The sequence below is a fragment of the Bombus pascuorum genome, chromosome 2 (assembly GCF_905332965.1).
Source record: "Bombus pascuorum chromosome 2, iyBomPasc1.1, whole genome shotgun sequence".
NCBI lineage: Eukaryota > Metazoa > Arthropoda > Insecta > Hymenoptera > Apidae > Bombus > Bombus pascuorum.
Genome location: NC_083489.1, coordinates 18,847,865 through 18,866,387, shown reverse-complemented (window position 1 = coordinate 18,866,387; position 18,523 = coordinate 18,847,865). Strand labels below are relative to the sequence as shown.

At 35.8% G+C, this 18,523-nt stretch overlaps 3 protein-coding genes across 11 annotated transcripts in view; 1 reads left to right on the top strand and 2 right to left on the bottom strand.

The window, feature by feature from the left end:
* Positions 1–7,654, bottom strand: part of LOC132916851 (doublesex- and mab-3-related transcription factor A2) — a 32,845-nt gene extending 25,191 nt beyond the window's left edge. For 6 of the 7 annotated variants that reach the window (XM_060977232.1, XM_060977230.1, XM_060977229.1 and 3 more), the window contains exons 1-2: positions 4,873–7,281; positions 2,682–3,033 (exon numbers count right to left, since the gene is read on the bottom strand). In XM_060977232.1, the coding sequence (XP_060833215.1) occupies positions 2,682–3,033; positions 4,873–5,142 (622 nt within the window). In that variant the 5' untranslated portion in view covers positions 5,143–7,281. The other variant, XM_060977234.1, reaches the window with a different exon arrangement.
* Positions 7,655–12,572: 4,918 nt separating this feature from the next.
* Positions 12,573–13,989, bottom strand: LOC132916366 (thioredoxin domain-containing protein 12-like). Its single transcript, XM_060976282.1, has 2 exons — positions 13,455–13,989; positions 12,573–12,938 (listed from the first exon to the last, which is right to left on the bottom strand). Exons 1-2 carry the CDS (start codon positions 13,724–13,726, stop codon positions 12,614–12,616), a joined length of 597 nt encoding a protein of 198 aa, XP_060832265.1. The 5' UTR covers positions 13,727–13,989; the 3' UTR covers positions 12,573–12,613.
* A 377-nt stretch (positions 13,990–14,366) lies between these two features.
* Positions 14,367–18,413, top strand: LOC132916847 (GPI ethanolamine phosphate transferase 3). Of its 3 annotated transcripts, XM_060977220.1 has the most exons (5): positions 14,367–14,547; positions 14,623–17,233; positions 17,314–17,484; positions 17,548–17,768; positions 17,912–18,413. In XM_060977220.1, the coding sequence occupies exons 2-5, from the start codon at positions 14,653–14,655 to the stop codon at positions 18,104–18,106; spliced, it is 3,168 nt and encodes a 1,055-aa protein (XP_060833203.1). In that variant the 5' UTR covers positions 14,367–14,547; positions 14,623–14,652; the 3' UTR covers positions 18,107–18,413. The 3 variants fall into 3 exon arrangements, with proteins under 3 accessions (XP_060833203.1, XP_060833204.1, XP_060833202.1); XM_060977221.1 differs by having other exon boundaries at positions 14,367–17,233; positions 17,734–17,768; XM_060977219.1 differs by having other exon boundaries at positions 14,367–17,233.
* Positions 18,414–18,523: the final 110 nt, after the last annotated feature.

The following is an 18,523-nucleotide window of genomic DNA, read 5'->3' as shown; positions in this document are numbered from 1 at the left end:
AATATAACGTGTAAAATATTTTAGGAGAAAAGTAAGAAAAATTAAACGTATTATATCCGTTTATCTATATGCTTATGATTTGTATATGATTTAATATCAATCAAAACCCAAAAAGCTCACGAGCTTTAAAAACCAATTTCGATAATTCAAATTCAAAACTCAGGGTGAGAATCTCGTCTAGAAGATGTACAAGACGGTATCATCGTGGAAGACCCTCTCGAAAAGCGACTAGGAAGAGAGCGAGAGTGCATGAACCCTCTCTTGGCAACCTCAGGATCTTCGACCTAGCAAGAATACAGGAGACCATCGAACCAACCAACAAACCAGTCGAGAATCCCCCGCGGTGGTAGGCACTGGCCCGAGAAATTCAATTACGGCTAAACTTCTCGACTGAAGACGCGCCTCGTCTGTACACACTACTGTAAGCACTCTGTTTCGAAGATCGAACCAGGAGGAGATATCCTGTGTGTATTACTCGTGCGACCCTTCTCCACCTTTCACAGAGGGATGAGAGACCTCCTGTGTGTCGACCAAGTCTAAGAACGGAGGCGTAGGTGTAATTGAAACCGAGCGAAATTGAAGTTTCCATCTCCATGATTTTAAGATCCTCACGAAAGTCGAAGGAGACAGGAAAAACGATTGTGAAAAGTATTGAAAAGTGATTTCTTGTCTATTGCAAAAAATTCTAGAAAACAGCTATATTATTTTTTGTATTGTATATATTTGTTATTGTTGAAGTGATCGCCACTTCTAAGAAAACTCTACATCTGGTCTTCGGTTTTCTCAAGCGCTGAGGTCATCGATAGCGCATAGACAAAAGAATGCGTCGATGACAGACCATAAGCGGTACACGTGCGACGTTGATTTCGGGGGTTCTTTTAGTCTCAGGGTAACATTGCTAGCGTGAGGATCTGGACCAGCTTACATTGTATTCCACACTTTGTACTTTAATATTCACAATATATATACTTACAATACCTTACAATTTACCCACGCGTTTCTTTAATTCCACATACACCGAATAATCTTAACAGTTATGGATGTTCGTGAATTTTATTGGAAATTCAATTATAGAAAAATGAATAGAATGTAGAGAAATATGCAGAGATCTACAATCTATTTCACTATTTCCAGTGTATTAGGTTTTTACTGTATTCTATTTTTACTATAAAAATATCAAAAAAGATGTATATTCCTACTGATAATACCATTGCCAAAAGTTTCCTACTAATCCCATTGCTCTTAAAGCTGTAAAAGCTCAAAAGGCGAGATTCTCAAATTTCCGAAAACCTAGATTACAAAAACAGAAGACTCAGACAACCAACGTCACTTACTCTTTATGCTCTTGTAACCAATTGCTATTCCGACAATTCCACAAACTGCGATACGAGCAGCAAAAATATGACACGCGACCAAGAGTAGAACGTGCGTGAGAGTACGAGAGAAAGAGGAAGAAAGGAAGAAAGAGAGTGAGAGAAAGAGAGAAAGAGATAGAGCGCATGCGTTTAGCACGGTTGAGTTGCGTACGAGTGCCCATTAGGAACGTGCGTGAACATACGCGACTAAATAGGGCAAGTGGCCAGAGACCATAATGTTAAGTAAATAATGGCCAAACTCCTGGCCCCTTATTATACCACTCAAAGCTTAAAGTCTCGTATACTCGTTAGTGGCGGCTTTTTCTTCCTTTTCCTTCTCCCACTCTCTTTCTCTTCCTTCTCCTTTTCTCATCTTTTTTTAATTCTCCGCGCACACGACCCTTTAGTCCTTCCTCGAGACTTCATTCTTTCCTTACTAGGCTCATTCTCACCCTCCGTGAAGTGCATACGCGTGTGCTGTTCACCTTCCCATCAGAACGAAAAGTGCGTGCCACTCTTGATTTACGTGCACTGGCCAACGCGTCGCGCGCGCGATTTCGACGATGACCCACCTGTTTGGTCTCAATGATCGCTGGTATTATGCGCGGAAAAGGACGAATGAACGTGTCAAGTATTTAGATGTTGATAATATTGCAAATATTTGCTGGTATTACCAAACAAATATACCACGCACATCTTGTATTGTGTATAAAACTATGCAGAATGTTGTATAGATATCGCATAGAATTCCATCAATGATCGTTATTATTAATGTCACAATACGTAACGCGTGGAATACATACTATACTATACATATTCCCCAGTTGTAATAACTCTGAAATTACATTAATGTAAAATTTTATTGGGGATCAATGTCTTTATCGTCAATACCATGTTACGTGTGATTAAAAATGTTATAGCCTTCGATTACAACATTCCGCAAGTCCAAAGCCAAATTCCACAGTTTGTAGCTTCAACATACTCAACGTAATTAACATATCTTTCCAACAGCAATAATTCCGAGGTAAAATTCCACTCGTTAATAATATTACTAACAATTGATTCCTAAATATCGCCAATATTAAATTGTGCATCACAAGAAACCTTACATCCTTCATTCACGACATTCCGCAATTCTAAGTAAAATTGAACTCGCTCGCAAGCTGACTCACTAAATTGATTCTTTAATGTCACCATTTTCTATAGATAGATATATTGGTATATTGTAAGAAGATATATTGTACATATGTATATGTATAACAGAAAACGTTGCATATTTCGAGTACAATATCGGTAATTGCAATTATAAACTAAAATTTCACTCACCGCCAATTCCACCGCCGATCGACTCTTGTTTCTCGACCTTGGGCTGCCGATACTCGTCTTGGGGGAGTCTTTTCCGCTGTAGGAGACCGCAATCGGGCTGTTGGTGTTGGAGTTGCGTTTGGATATGCGCAGCGGCGGCCGCCGCCGCAGCAGCCGCAGCCGCCGGAATTGCCAGGCCGGCAGGACTCGCTACATGGGCCGGGTGCGGGGGCGGACTGCCAGCTGGAGTGGTAGCACTCGCTGCGCCAGGCAACACGGGTGCTGTAGTGCAGCTGCCCGCATTGTACTGCAATTGCAGGCCCAACTCACGAGCTTCGCTTTCCTCCTGCGCCTGCTGCCTCCGTAACGCGACCTGCGAATTGTTTCTTTGTCAGTTCAGGAATTGAATGTGGTAGGAAAAAGTACGTTTTGATTTCTTTTTCTTTAACCTTCAAGTAATGACCATTGGATCATACGTCAGAACGCTCAAGTAAGAAATACGAATTAAAATATAGTAATTTAAAATTGAATAAATTAATGTGGACTATTGTAGTTCTTATATGATCTGATGACATCAATTGAGGATTAAGTTGAATTATGGATGCTCATTCTTGAGTGTAGAACTGAGATGGATATTCCTTGTGGGTGAAATAGGAGAATTTTAGTTTTCATTGGTTCAAATGGCTATTTTTGAGTTTTTAATGGAATTGTATGGTTTATAAATCCTAGTTAGTTTTGGTTATCACATATCAAAAAAATAAAGGAAAAAGTTATTTGCACCTTTCTACACAATAAAGCGAGTTTGTCAAGTTATAAATTGAAGGATGGAAATTTCTACTATAACCATTTTTATGTATGATTTATAATCGTACATTTAATGGAGGGTAGATCAGTTGACTTTTAGTTTAGAGATTTGCTTGAAACACTGTACTATTCTAATGCACTAAAATTTATTAACACTGGTAACTTGACTTATAAAACACTAGTAATATTAGTTTAATGGTAGAGATAGAGAAATCAGTTGATGTTCTTATCATTTTTAGCTTCCCTATTACAATACTGACCATCTTAATCTAGTTACAAAAGCAGCGATATGAGTATTAAAATAACCTAACCTGTATAAGAGGGTATAAGGATCCTCAATTCAGGGCCTCGAGTGGGTTTAATGTTACGATCCAACGAGGATCAAAGTGATCAAACTACGTATTCAAAACATTATTCGTGACTCTTTGAAGAAATATAATGAGACGCCCGTACTTTAAAGACTAGGATTAAGAGTATCATTATTTCTAGAGTTCCAATAATGGTACAAGTGTTTAATTTTCTATTCGTGTTCAAAAGCATGTAAAACAGTAAGAGAAGAGTATCACATGTTTCGAAAGACCCTCGTGCTGATCCCAATTGAATTAGTTCACGCTTCCTTGATTGTTTTACACGATGTAAAATGAAAAGCCGCCCTTTTAACACTTCTACCGCAATTGCTACAGGTACTTCTTAGTTTCCACTAATGAATTAAGATTTAGTTAACCTAAGTACACATATATGTACATATTTTTTAATTATTACAATAACAATTTTATCTATTTATTTTAACACATTATCGAATCATTACTATGTCACTATGTATTTTCTACTAGCGACGCCTGGTAACATTTTTAAATTCAATCGTCCTTAAAGCATCCAAGTATAGCTAATCTTTAAAAAAAAGATTTTAATCGTAAAACATCTAAATATAATTTCAACTAATAAGATAATGATTATGTTGCATTTCATATAACTTGCATAAACTGCATAGAATTTAAAATATGATTATATTGTAAAATTCTAAATAAAGTAATTACAATATCTGTCTAAAGAACAATGATGTTCGAAATAAATATTTGACCATTTAACAACAAACCATTAAAAAGTATATATAATTGCGTTTATTTATTCTGTTTATTAGTGAAGGATATCTTTTGAAAGAAAATTATTACTTCTTGACAATCAAGGATAACCGTATCACGACGTTTTATTTAACCTCACATTCTTTAGAGCTTCTAGATATGTACCACTATACAAACTCTTCTCATTGATCAAACTTAGTACATCACTATTTGAACAGTTCTTACAAATCATTATGTTATCCAAACAATCTATTACTCTCACATATATTATCGAAATCGAACGATAATTCGTCTTGTTTGACAAAGATTTTATAACAACAGTTTACCTGGGCAGCCATAACCCGTTGTCTCTCAGCGATCAGTGTACATTTAGCACACACGCAGTCCCGCCAACGACAATACCGTTTGTGACCCTTCAACGCGGAAACAACGCCGTGATTACGGCATCTCGCACACTTCGGTGTCCTTTGATATCTCTCGGCACTGGCACGAAGGAAGAACGCGGCTGGTAGCACGTGATGTTGTTGCTGTTGTTGCTGGTGTTGCATCAATTGACCAACGTCGACACCAAGACCGACACCCCGCGGTAACGACATTGTTTCAATATATAATGAACAACAATCGAATCAACGTGATCAATGAAAAACGTAAAAAACAAAAAAAAACAAAACCAGTGAATGACCACTGTACGAAAGAGCGATAAAATCAACAAGGATCACGGATCAGTAGGCATCGTCATTAAACTCACAATAGAATAGGCTCGATCACCGAGGACAATCGTTTTGGGCCGAGCATAAAGCCCAGTTCGCACTGACACGCGTCGCTCCCATTCTAACACCCGTCGCGTAAAATCGTTCACTACCGAGTATTTCTCATAACCGATTTATTAACTCACGTAACCGATATTTCTATCAGTACATATATTTTATCGTTTCCAAGATATGCACACTGTATATGTATACCTCGTATATTTGGCCGCGTCAGTGGCCACACTGAATCATTGGTCGATAAAGGAGGCCCACAGCGTTAAGCGGTACACGGGCTCTTCTTACTTCAACCGAAGAAATCACATTTAACGCTGTTCGGTAGAAACTCTCGAACCGGCACCGTACAGCGAAACGAGGAACGAGAGGACGAGAAAGAGGGAGATGGATATAATAGAGTGAAAGAAGGAAGAAAGACGGAGGAAATGGTATACCAGTTAGGCGAAGAGAGATAGCTCTAATAGCACGCGCACGCGCCTACACTTCCGAAAGTTCGCCGGCAGAGAAGAGCGGCGGCACCACCGCTCGTACGGGTGTCGGGGTACGAAATGCGGAATCGCCCCGACTCCTCTCGCAGCACTCTCTCTCACTCTCTGGGCATTGTCAACAATTGCAGCATCCCGGGAGAGTCGATTCAGGTAGCGTGGAGAGACAGAGAAGCGGTGGCGGTGATGGTGTCAGCAGCAAAGAGGGAGCTGAAGGCGGACGAATAAGGAGGTGGGGGGCGCGCTCACGCGGAGGAGGGGAGTAGGGAATATCGAGGGGTGGGAGGGGACTTTTAGAATGTCGCGAGGGGACCAGGAAGCAGTCAAGAGGGCAGAGAAGAACGAGACGAGGGAAAGAGAGAAAAGATGGATAGAGATAGAAACGGAAAGTGTAGAGGAAAAACGTGGAAGAAGGTGGAAAAGTGAAGAGGAGAGGGGTACCGTCCGGGTGGGAATACAGTAATACGAAAAGAAACGAATGAGCACGAAAGAGACCGACGTTAAAGCGAAGTGGAACGTTTAGGAGAGAGATGAATAGGCAAAAGAAGAAAGAAAGAGCGAGAGGGGAAAGAGAGAAGGAATTTAGCAGGGAGGGATAGGGCAGAAACTAACAGCCCCTCCACAGTTGCGCGAAATAAAACACTGTGCCACAGTGTTCCACCCCGGGGCTTCGGCCAAACGCAAAGCCGCGCTTAGGCACGGCCACGCCCGCGCATCTACCCGATTGGCCGAACACGCTGTTCCACCAAGATGTTAAGAGTTTATATCTGGCTCGGGGTGAAAGGGGGACATACCTAACCACGTACCCACCTACCTACTCACCCTCGATAAACTATGCGTACAGAAGCGCGTATCAGACGTGTGTATTTTCTATCGTGCTGGTGGAGGCAAAACGGACAAACACATTACTCTTTTATTTAAAACCCGTTCCAACGTAAAATACAATGCGAGCGATGCTCAGACGTTTCTCTCTATGCTCCGCCTTTTGTTTCGTCGGGACTGTTTTTAACCGTGCGCGCCTTCTTCGTCCCTTTCGTGGAAGGAATATATCCTTTCTCTTTCTTTTTTTTATTTTTCTCCTTTTTTCCTTATTCCTCCACTTCGTTCTTTTTTTAAATCTTTATCTTTCTCTTTTTTCTTTTTTACCTCGATTCGCTCAGTCACGATCGCTCGCGGTTAGTCCATCTCTTTTCGCCTGTTTCTCTTTCCTTTTTTGCTTTTCTTCTCCGTTTCTTTCTTTTTCAGATCCATCGAGTTCCACTCTCTGTAAACCACACGGGCACACAACGTCATAGCGACGAGCCTTTCTTGAATCATATTCTACAATGAGGTTTCAATGGGGGGAAGCCCTATTGTCGTTCACGAATGGCGACCGATTTTATAGTGATCTAATGTACAGATGTTATTTACCTCGCAATGAGAACCGAATAAAAGCATTCTATGTATTAAGCATTCTGCGATTTAGATCCTGTATATCTCTCTGCTTACCTAACCTCTACTTCTGCCTGTCTACAGGCGTTGCGTACAACAATGCACGTTCGGCTCGCGTAACGCGCACAATGGCACTATTACTCTTTTGACTTAGTCATGCGAACGAAAGTAACTATATCGGTGTAGTTTCGAAGAAACCGGTATTTGCATTTCAATAATGATTATTCGTACTTATGGCTGCTCGTGTCATATTACATGTAATAGGTACATACAATATTTAAATTCACATTACATATCATTAGAAGCTATTTAGAATTCTTCTGGTATTTTCTTTTTCGTATCACTTTTTTCTAGTTCTTTTAAAAGTATGCAAATAGCACTACGTGTTACACGAAAACCGCGAAACATAGATAAATACCATAAACACATTCTTTATATTCTAACTATACTAATTGTAAGTAAGTATACTGTTCTCATAAGGTAAGTTTTTATAATATATACAAGTAATTCTAACCTAAAAGTAAACAATGTAACTTTCATCGTATCGCCATTATATGCATACGGTCCAGAAATACATAGCAAGAAAAGGAGATGCAATGCAACCTAAAATTTTACTTATTTGTGGCAGCTCGTTACAAAGATATTATGTTATGATAATTATAAATTATTTAGAAGAAGTAGTTTACAATACGTACGTATAAACTAGTAAGCGCAATAGATATACATATCTAGTTACTTTATAAACTAATATTTAATATCTATATTTAAGGTCTATGTGTTATATTTTTTTCTTTTTTTAATAAATATATCAACGCGTAGTATATCGTGTTGCATGTAGAACAGTGACATAATGATAAATAGCGTAAAGACATAAACATACATTTATTTTCAAGTATACGTCATCGTTGGATTGTTGGCAGAATAGAAAATTGGTAAAACGAAAGTAATGCGTTTGACCGTGCGCTCTCCAGTGAATGGCACGTTTCAGCGCGGTTACGAACCGATTAATCCACGCTCGTGCATCATTAGTGAGAACGCAATGATGGTTTGAGCAACATTAAAAGCCCGCAACGCGAAACGGTATTCGTCGATGCCGTCGATCTACACCAACACGGACCATTTTTTACTCTGGCATATCAGCCACTCAAAGCGTACGTACGCGCCGATGGATAAATCAATAAACCAATAGCTATGGTAATGCACACCTGCTTTTAAAGTATCAGCCAACCCCTCCTCGTGCACTCCCGTTTACGCGATCCATGCAATTATAAGCCGAGTACACGATTTTCTGCATCCCCGAATTATTACAAATTGCAGCCTAATAAAAACATCCTAAGTATTGATTAATTTCCCTCGCGAATATTAAATGCAGGCACTCGATATTCAACCATATTTAAATGTAGATAATTAACAAATATTTAATAATTTATCGAATTTCAAGAATCTTATTTGTTCAATCGAAATTTATTATTGAAACATTTTAAGAAACTTTATTGATACCTTGAATCTTTCGATAATAGAGAGAATCTAGTATTCTATGTGTTTTATATCATTTCATTGTGATTTATTATTTACCTCCGATATACATATTTTTTAAATCTAATATTGCTTTCTGTATGAAGTATGATGGAAGAAAACGCTGAATTTATATGAAAACTTTTTATATTATAATGTTAAAATCGCTAACGTTTTCCCCTTACTCCCCGTATGAACAAATATAGATTGAAACATATTTAAAATTATGGCAACAAAGAATGAAAAAGAGATCAAAAAATACAGTATATAAAGTATTCTCTCAGGCATCTAGATCAAGAATAACAGCTCCTTTGAGGATTCTCCCACGATTCTTACCCTAGGATCTTAGAATGTTTCCAGATGTAACTGATTTATCGGTGGTAGCAGGTATCACGAGTAAGAACGTATTTTATACACTACCCACTGCTCCCTCCGTCTGTTTACACTGGGGAAAACAGGAGATTAAGATCAAAATCGCGTCTGTATCGAGTTGCAGTGTTTGCCAACATCACACAGATCAACAACACCAAAGAAACAGCTGATCAAATCGTTTCTGATCGGATAAGAGAGATTAGACCATAGGTCGCTATGTCAAACGAGTAAAGAAGAACAGGTACAAAACCAGGTTGATCTTAATCTCCGATACTTGCGTGGGTGAATTCTCTGCGATCTGTCAACGAGGAAGCCATCAACAAACAAACAAATCGTATTATTTCAATTGTAACACTATATCTGTGTTAGGTAAAAGAAAGGATTCTATGTTTTTATAAACATTTTTTTCACCTTTAAAAATTTCAAGCAATTTAAATCACTCAAATAATTATCAATACATGGCTTTTAGAGTCACAATCTATCTTGCAATACCTCTGATATAACTTTTTACTTATAGGATGAACACACATAGGAGGATTTAAAAAATATGAGGAAGACAAGGTTTGGACATAATCTAAATGAAAACCTACCTACTGAAGAGTTGACAAACACGCGTTAGTAGATATTAAACCTGCATCATTTTGCTAATGAGATGTCACGACACAATTTCTATTTAAACTTTACACCAGGAAGTCTTAAATTGTAATAACGAAAGAATCTAAAATTCTTAATTCCTACTAAAAAAAAAGTAACACAAGGAATACATTAATGACCGATACGATAAAAAGTAGCAACGTTTAAACGACAAAAGCTTAACATTAAAGACAAAGACAAGAGAATATCTAGAGAGACCAAGAATCAATAAGAACATATACCCTCAGCATTCATAGAACCATGGTTGGTGTTTGTATTAAAGATAGGAAAATAGTAAATATATATAGAGAGAACGGTGTCGGATGGAGAGCGGCATATGCAGAGGCATATATTTCGACAGATCCATAGGGCACGGGTGGCATTCACCGCGGCACCGTCGCCGGATGAAGCCTGCGGTCTCGCCGCGATCTACCGCGCCGGTGAAATACCGTATGACTTTTTGACGTGCTTTTAACAGATTGAATTGAAAATGGCTTCCACGGCGCCGATATATCCGCGAGGCCACATCCATACCCTGAAAACGACTGTACGAACGGACGGACGTGAGAGACGAGAGATATATAATCTTTTTCCTTCCCTCTCTCTCGCTCCCTCCACCACTCTTCCCCTTTTTCTCTCACTTTCACACCTCGCCGCAACTTTTTCTCCTCCCCCTCTTCTCTCTCTCTCACTTTCTCCCATTTTCATCTTTCGCGGAAACGGTTTTCCTCGTTTCCCCACCCTTCACCAGCCTCGAATCCTCCCCTAACGCCACCTCTATTTCTCTCCCTTGAATTTTTGCACATTCGCTGATGCGGCACATTGCAAGCTGCGCCGGCGGAAACGACGACGACGAGGACTGGACCCCGGTCACTCGAATCACGGCTGAACCGGAAGGGAGGAGGAGGAGGCGGAGGCGGAGGGTCGCGTAAAAATAATGTCCTGGCTCATTTTTTAAAACCCCGACCGCAGAGAGAGCGAGAAACCTGGGGCCACAGGACTGCAAACGAATCCGAGGTCTGTCGCCCGTCCCAAAGGAAAGAAGAGGATGGTGAAAGGGAAAGAGAAGAAAAAAAATAAACGTGACGGACCGTGGATATAGGCATCGTCGATATTACGGGGCGCAATAGCACACGGGGCCGACCGACGCCGGATGAAACGGTCAAAGCTAAAAAGCTCTCTCCGCCGAAACGGGCTATATATTATCTGCAACCCTTCAAACACAGAACACACCGAGATCCATACATAACCCATATGCGTGCCGTTTCTCTGTCCCAGGAATCGCGCTCGTGCAACCGCGAGTACATCTAACGTCTGTTTCCAATAGACGTTGGTCATGGGAATAATGGTAATGTGGATACTTTGGACCCTTTACGATCCCCGAGTTGCACTTGATATTGGATCTTTAATTTTAATCCTCAACTGGTATTGTTGCAGTAAAGTAGAAACTTACATCTTAGGTATTTTATCTTGTTTAGCGCGTTATATTTAATACAATGAAAATGATTAATGATGAAGTATACAATATTGAATAAAAGTCAAATATATGTACATTTTAATATTAGATATTTTAATGTACATTATTGTGGTCATTTATAACCCAGATATCTTTGAGTAATTTTGATTCAAACAGAAAGACAAGATTGTTTTATTTTCAACTTTCTTGCATTTCTCAGTAATAAAATTTCTAACTAATCTCACTAACAAAATTACCAAACTTTATGCAAACCGTATTATAATATTAGCGCAGGCACTCCAAAAAATGTCATAATTGTGTCAAATCTTTGCAAACTGAAATATCGCTCCAATTTGTTATAGTTTCTAAGATATACATATCTACTTAGTACGCAATTTCTCCGGAAATCTCCTGCCAATCGATCTATTGCAAACAAAAATTATATAATGTATAAGTTATGTTCTTGAAGTTATTTTTCACACTTGTTACATAATACATAATACATAATATAATTTATACCTAATATAATTGAAATAAAAACCAGTTGTTTTTAAGAAAGTCACGTGCACGATAAACGCATGTATCAACGCACTATGTTTCTAGAGGGTGAAATGGGCGTGGTTAGCAACCCTTAGTGAAACAGTGTCGACCAATACGGTAGCATTACACGATATGGAAACAGTTGCAAACGCAAGCGCCGTTAGGGTTGCTGGTACGAGCTGGTGATAGGTTGATGTGCATGGGTGTTTAATGTATGGGCGCAGACTCAAACATTGGGAACAGTGTTGAAAAGGTTACGCCTGCTGCAGGCTCGCATTCAGATTGGTTACATATTAATCCATTCAGAAAATAGTTTCACGATATCTATTTTTGTTGTTTGTCTTCTTTCTTTTAATTGTTTCCTTATTTTGAGAATCTGTATAAATTCATTTATTTATTTTTTATATTTATAAAAGATTGAATTAGAATAATGATTTTTAATTTAATTTAGTCAAATTAAATTAATTTGACTCACTTGTAATGTTCTCTAAAAGAAAATTTCTGTAGTTGGAGAAATAAATGTAATATATAAATATATGTATCGTATTTATTATTATCTACCTGCGTTCTTTAAAAAACATTCCTCTTATCAGTTTAATTACACCTTTCCTTACTATTTAATTCGTTTTTTTCAGTAATAAAAAGGAAAAGTGAGAAATGTAAATGGAAAAGAAAACCTTCATTTTTCTTTCTTCTCAATTCCAATATTATCTATAAGTACAAAATTAAATTAAATTATATCACTTTTTTTAGTATTTTTAGTAAGAAAAAAATTATCTAATGTTTCCTATTATAAGTTAAGATTGTTATAAACCTAATAAATTATATATAGCTCCATATCATACATGTTTCAAAGGTTACTGTTACATTATTAATGTAAGAGAGTCGGAACAAGAATATCATCTTCCATATCACAAGTTTCTAGATGCAACAATTCCTCATATTGAAATATTACTCGCAATGGCTCTTTAGAATAATTTTTCAAAACCAACAGCATGGTATTTATAATTTCCGAAGGATTCTTGTAAAAAAATTTATATTCCTTATCCGCGTCTGCATGATTGTTATATGCCTCTTCGATAAAGTCACCGTTAGATGTGAAGAACAATATTCTAGGCACATACTTCCCATCTGGTTGAAATTTGTCATCATCTAAAGCTGCATCATATCCCATTTCCGCTTTTATCATCACAAATCTGCAATTCATTAAAAATATAATTAAATAAACTACTTAAATAATATATACTTAAATAAACTATACTAATATATAATAATATATAATAAATATTATACTATGAAGTGTCATTTTATATGAAATGCGGTCGTTAGTTTTCATATGCTAGATAAAAATAAAAAATTAGTTGTGGCAATTGACCAATGATAAATTTTCCTATATTTTTTACAATTGTTTATTTTTCCCTATTAAGTTTTCTATTTTAATTTTTTTTATAAAACTTCGATAATAATAAGTTTCATTGTTCCAAACTTAACTAAAAAAGTCGCATTTCTTATGGAATGATCCAATAAAATTCATATTAATTAATGGTCGACGAAAGATTATGATTAGTTGTGAAAAAATATTTGACGCCACAGTAGCGTCATCTAATGGTAATAAACTTAATATTAATCAGTCCCAGCCATGGTTCTAGCACAGGCTTCAGTAATGATGTATATTTATGTTCATACACATATGTACATATTTCGATACATACCGATCGCTAAGATCCATCAATCGTACGGAGTTAGAAAATTTCTGTTTTAATTTTTGACAAGAAGGGCATTGCATTTTATGAATGAGTAGAAAAATCGGTTTGTTCACGACTTTAGCCTCTTGAAAGCCGTACGTAACAGACCTCCATTTAAATAATCGTTCGAAACTCTTGTCACAATTCGAATCTCCAATATTAAGAAGATTATTTCCAACTATTTGATTTGCCAAAGCGATTAGATTTATAGCACTGAAGAATTTGATCCATTTGTTCATAACTTTAACTGAAATTTTTCATGATATTGTCATATAATGTGAATATAACCAAATTTGAATATCTTCAATGATAAGAATTCGATATGCATATAATGACTTGTGTGACTTATTTTAGACTGGTTAACTGTATATGTAGAACCCTCATTCAGTGTTATAAATCTAGTATAGAATAAAATTACGTTAGTTGCGGTTACAATCATAAATACCAAATTTTAGTAAAACAGTAGAAAATAATGAGAAATGTAAGAAATTACTATTATTAAATAATATAATATTTCTATTGTTAATAAAAAGTATATTCAAGTGGTAATATAATATTATTAACAGATTATTAACAATAACAAATACAAAATTATATGTATAATAAAATTTAATTTGTTGTTTTCATTTGCTTCATATGTATTTTATTGTTTCGGAAATCGCACATTTAATAAAATTTTGATTCACGAACAATACAAATCTAACAACAACTGATTAAATTTGAATGCAATATTGGCTTCGAAAAATTTGTTGAGAAGCTAAACAATAATTTTATCATACCACGATACAATACTGTTTTATCAGCATTGCATAAGAACAGATCTTCGAAGTAAAGTGTTTACAAATCGTGTTATAGTCGCGCCACAATAGCATACTTGAAATTTAGCGCCATATAAGCACGAAGTTACATATTTCAACTCGTTTTATCAATATGTTATAGTTTACATATTTTTTCTAAAAATATGGCTCGTCGACTTACCGTTTCATGCGTTTAATATTCTTTATCCAACATTTCTTCTAAACAAATGTTCACTAGTTATTGTGACAACAATGTGACAATGGTAAAGAACAAATTTACATCGAGAAATAGGTTAAGATTATGTTGGAATTTCTCTAGTATCGAATTTTTCTCGAAGAACGTAAGCAAATAACGGATCGACGGAAAAATGAGCAAGCTATGGAATTATTTGATATTTCAAGGATGGATGTCGTATTTGATGGCAGCTGGTTTGTTGGTTTTCACAAGCGGCTTTTTGCTCAATCGCGTTGCAAGACCGGAACGAGCTGAATGTAAAGATTGCACGGATTCTGGTTGTAACGTTAAGCAACTTCTTCAGAATCCCGATGCCGCTGCAACCACATGTCTCAAAAGAAGGTCACGTGTTGTATTATTAGTCGTAGATGCTTTAAAATATGATTTTGCATATTGGTATAACGATAATAATTCTACTTCATCTTATTATCGCAATAAGTTACCGATAATTCACGAATTGTTGCAAAATCAACCTATGAATTCACGCTTGTATAAGTTCATAGCAGATCCTCCGACAACAACTATGCAACGATTAAAAGGTCTTACCACAGGATCGTTGCCAACCTTCATTGACATTGGATCTAATTTTGCTTCCGAAAGCATCAACGAAGATAATATTGTAGATCAAAGCACTGCCGAAGGTATAGTTTTTATGGGTGATGATACATGGACTAATTTATTTCCTGGCAAATTTAAACGTCAGTTTCCATCACCATCTTTTAATGTTTGGGATCTGGACAGTGTTGATAAAGATGTTAGATACCGTATATTTTTCGAGATGAAGAAGAAAGATTGGTCTCTCCTGATAGCACATGTTCTTGGAATTGATCATTGCGGACATAAACACGGTGCTAATCATCCTGAGATGGCTAGAAAGTTAAATGATACAAATAGTCTTATAAGAGATATTATCGAGTCCTTAGAAGAGGATACAGTACTTTTCGTTGTTGGTGATCATGGAATGACAGAAAGTGGTGATCATGGTGGTGATAGCAGGAATGAAATTGAGGCTGCCATGTTCGTTTATTCTATGGTTCCTTTGATAAAATATGATTCATCTAACAATAATGTGAACCAAATCGATCTTGTTCCAACATTGGCATCTATTCTTGGGACACCTATACCATTTTCAAACTTGGGATCTGTTATACTTGATTCAATTCCAAGTTCATCAAGAAATGGGAAATTAAAAGATGAGTTATGGTATTTGTTGCATTCAGTGTGGAGAAATATTGCACAGACAAAAAAATATATAAGTGTATATTCTGAAGATACTTACTTATTTTCTAAAGAACAGCTTCAAAATTTGGAAAATATGTATAACTATCTATTTAACCAAATTAAGAGTATTGATACTATTGAAGAATTTGACTCTTTTATTGTAAATAGTCGGAACTACTTTAAATTGCTCAAAGATACATGTTCTGAAGTTTGGGTTCAATTTGATTCTAGTCTAATGTCAAAAGGCCTACTTTTGATGTTTTGTGCTTTGTTTTTCTTTTATCTATTTATAACGGGTATTCCAGAAAGTCGTATGTATAAGATATTTGAGTCTTCATTTCTACAATGTTCTATTTTAGCAAATTTAATTACTGCATTAATAATGTACCTTTTGTTTTTCTTTGATATTTTAGAAGAATTCATAAACACTACATTGTTTGCCACTGGTACAGTATCTATAATATTATTAGTAATATTAATTACTAAAAATTGGGATGTTATTTCATTGAATTGGTATGATTATAGAAAAATAAAGAAATTGATCTATATTACAAGATTAGTACTTTTTTTAACAATATGCAGTCTCTTTTCTAACAGCTATATTGTTGAAGAAAATAATGTATTATCTTTTTTAATTGTTACTCTTCTTTGGCTTATCATGTTTAATCTAACGAAAAAAGATGCTAGTGAAAATCCAGAAAGAAAAACAAAGCCATTTTTAAAACAACAAACAAAATCAAAGTTGAAGATAATTATAATAGCCAGTAGCTTAATAGCATGTATTTCCATAAGATTATCTTATTACTTCTGGCGTTGTAGAGAGGAGCAACAACAACCTACATGTTCTATGTTTATATTTGGTAAAACAAGTTCTATAACATCGGAAAATTTAGAACGTATTTTACTTGCCATCACATTAATTATACTTGCATTACATATTACGATAATAAGACTATGGTTGCAAAATTGTGGAAACCTTTCTGGTTTCTCTCCTAGTGTTTTAGTAGGACAATACTGTCCTGTTGTGATAGGTGTTTGTATGAGTTGTTATTGGGTCCTTCAAAGGTTACCAAAATTTGTAAAAGTAAAATTTGCACTGTCTTGGCAAGTAAGCACATTGCCTAATATAGTATATGCATTGACTCTGTTTGCAATCTTTATATTATACTACCGTCCGCTCAGTATATTTTTACTACCAAAGAAAAAGGAATTAATTAACATATACCAAGATGAAAATGTAGTACCTCGATTATTTGAAAAAATAAAGGAGTCAATTTATCGAAAAAATATAGATGTAGATCAAACGCCAGTTGTTTATGGCTTGGGTACCGCATATAGTGCCACATTTGTCTCATTAAGTATATTTCTTATGTTGTTATATTCTTTATTGTTAGGGGATATATTATCACCTAGTACTTTCTTAATGTTTATATGTTGTACCTCTGTTTTGGGCTTATCAGCAATAGAAAGATACAAGAATGCTAATAGTATATGTAAGTACTTTAACCTATGGATAATATGTAAATGACTTAATTTACAAATTTCATCCTTAATGTTATAATTTTATAAACAGCTGAACTGGTAGAAGTACCTACTCCCATACTATTGTGTTGGTTCTTAATAGCAGAATATTTCTTCTATGGAACTGGGCATCAACCAACTTTCCCTACAATTCATTGGGATGCTGCTTTTGTAGGAACAGGTGGACATTTCTATGGAAATTTATTACCAGCAATCTTAATAGGTATCTATATATAATCTCGTTTGTGTTAATTTTAAATTTCTTTCTACAAGTAATAATTTGTAGGAATAAACACATTCGGATCACACATTATACTAGGTGCAACATTACCACTATTAGTTATTGTACCATTTACTTTTTATCTTGTATTTCCAAAGTTAGCTAAAATAAAATTTTCGGAAGACAACATGAAAAGAGGAGAACTGCATCTGTTTGAACAAGATTCTGTATTTCATGCTGCAATTTTCTCAGTCGCAGGAAAATATATATTACTTCATGGAATCAGAGTAAGCAACATTTTTAATATTTTAGATCTGCTAATGTTTTAACAATATAAACTAAGTATAAACTAAATAAATAATTACTGTTAAAGAAATAATTTGAAGTTTAAAAACTATTTTTATTGATAAGTTTTTATAACTTCATATAGACATTTGGTAGCATGCTTGCTACGACGATTCACTGTCGACATTTAATGGTTTGGAAGATCTTCGCGCCGAAGTTAATATTTGAAGGCTTGGGATTATTGGTAACATTAAGCAGTGTACTGGCCTCCTTTTATATGGTATTCAGAATCGATCAGCAAATGGAACATCTTATATCCAGAGTGACAAAAGGCAGATGATAAAATTTTTCTTGATATAAGATGTAATCAACGCAGTAAAATATCAAAGTTTGAAATGTAATATTAAGTGAAAAGTGTGCAATAACTCGTTACTCCTATCATTAAAATTGGAAGTTTCTACCAAAAAGAAGTAAGCTAGATGTCCAACGTCGACACTTACCAGTACTGCCGTTTTCATAATTTTATATGACTTTATATAAGAAATAGCAAAAGCGTAGTTATATATGAACTATTAGTCCAAATAGGAAAATTGAACTCAAACATTCAGGACATGAGAATGAGATGTCTTTTCTTTTGTTTTTCCAAAGACCAAGGCATGTTATTAATTTTGGTGCTTCCTAACACACTAACGCTACCCTGCGTGCAATGCATTGCTGATTACAGAGAAACAAAGCAACGCACTTGATGCAGGATTGC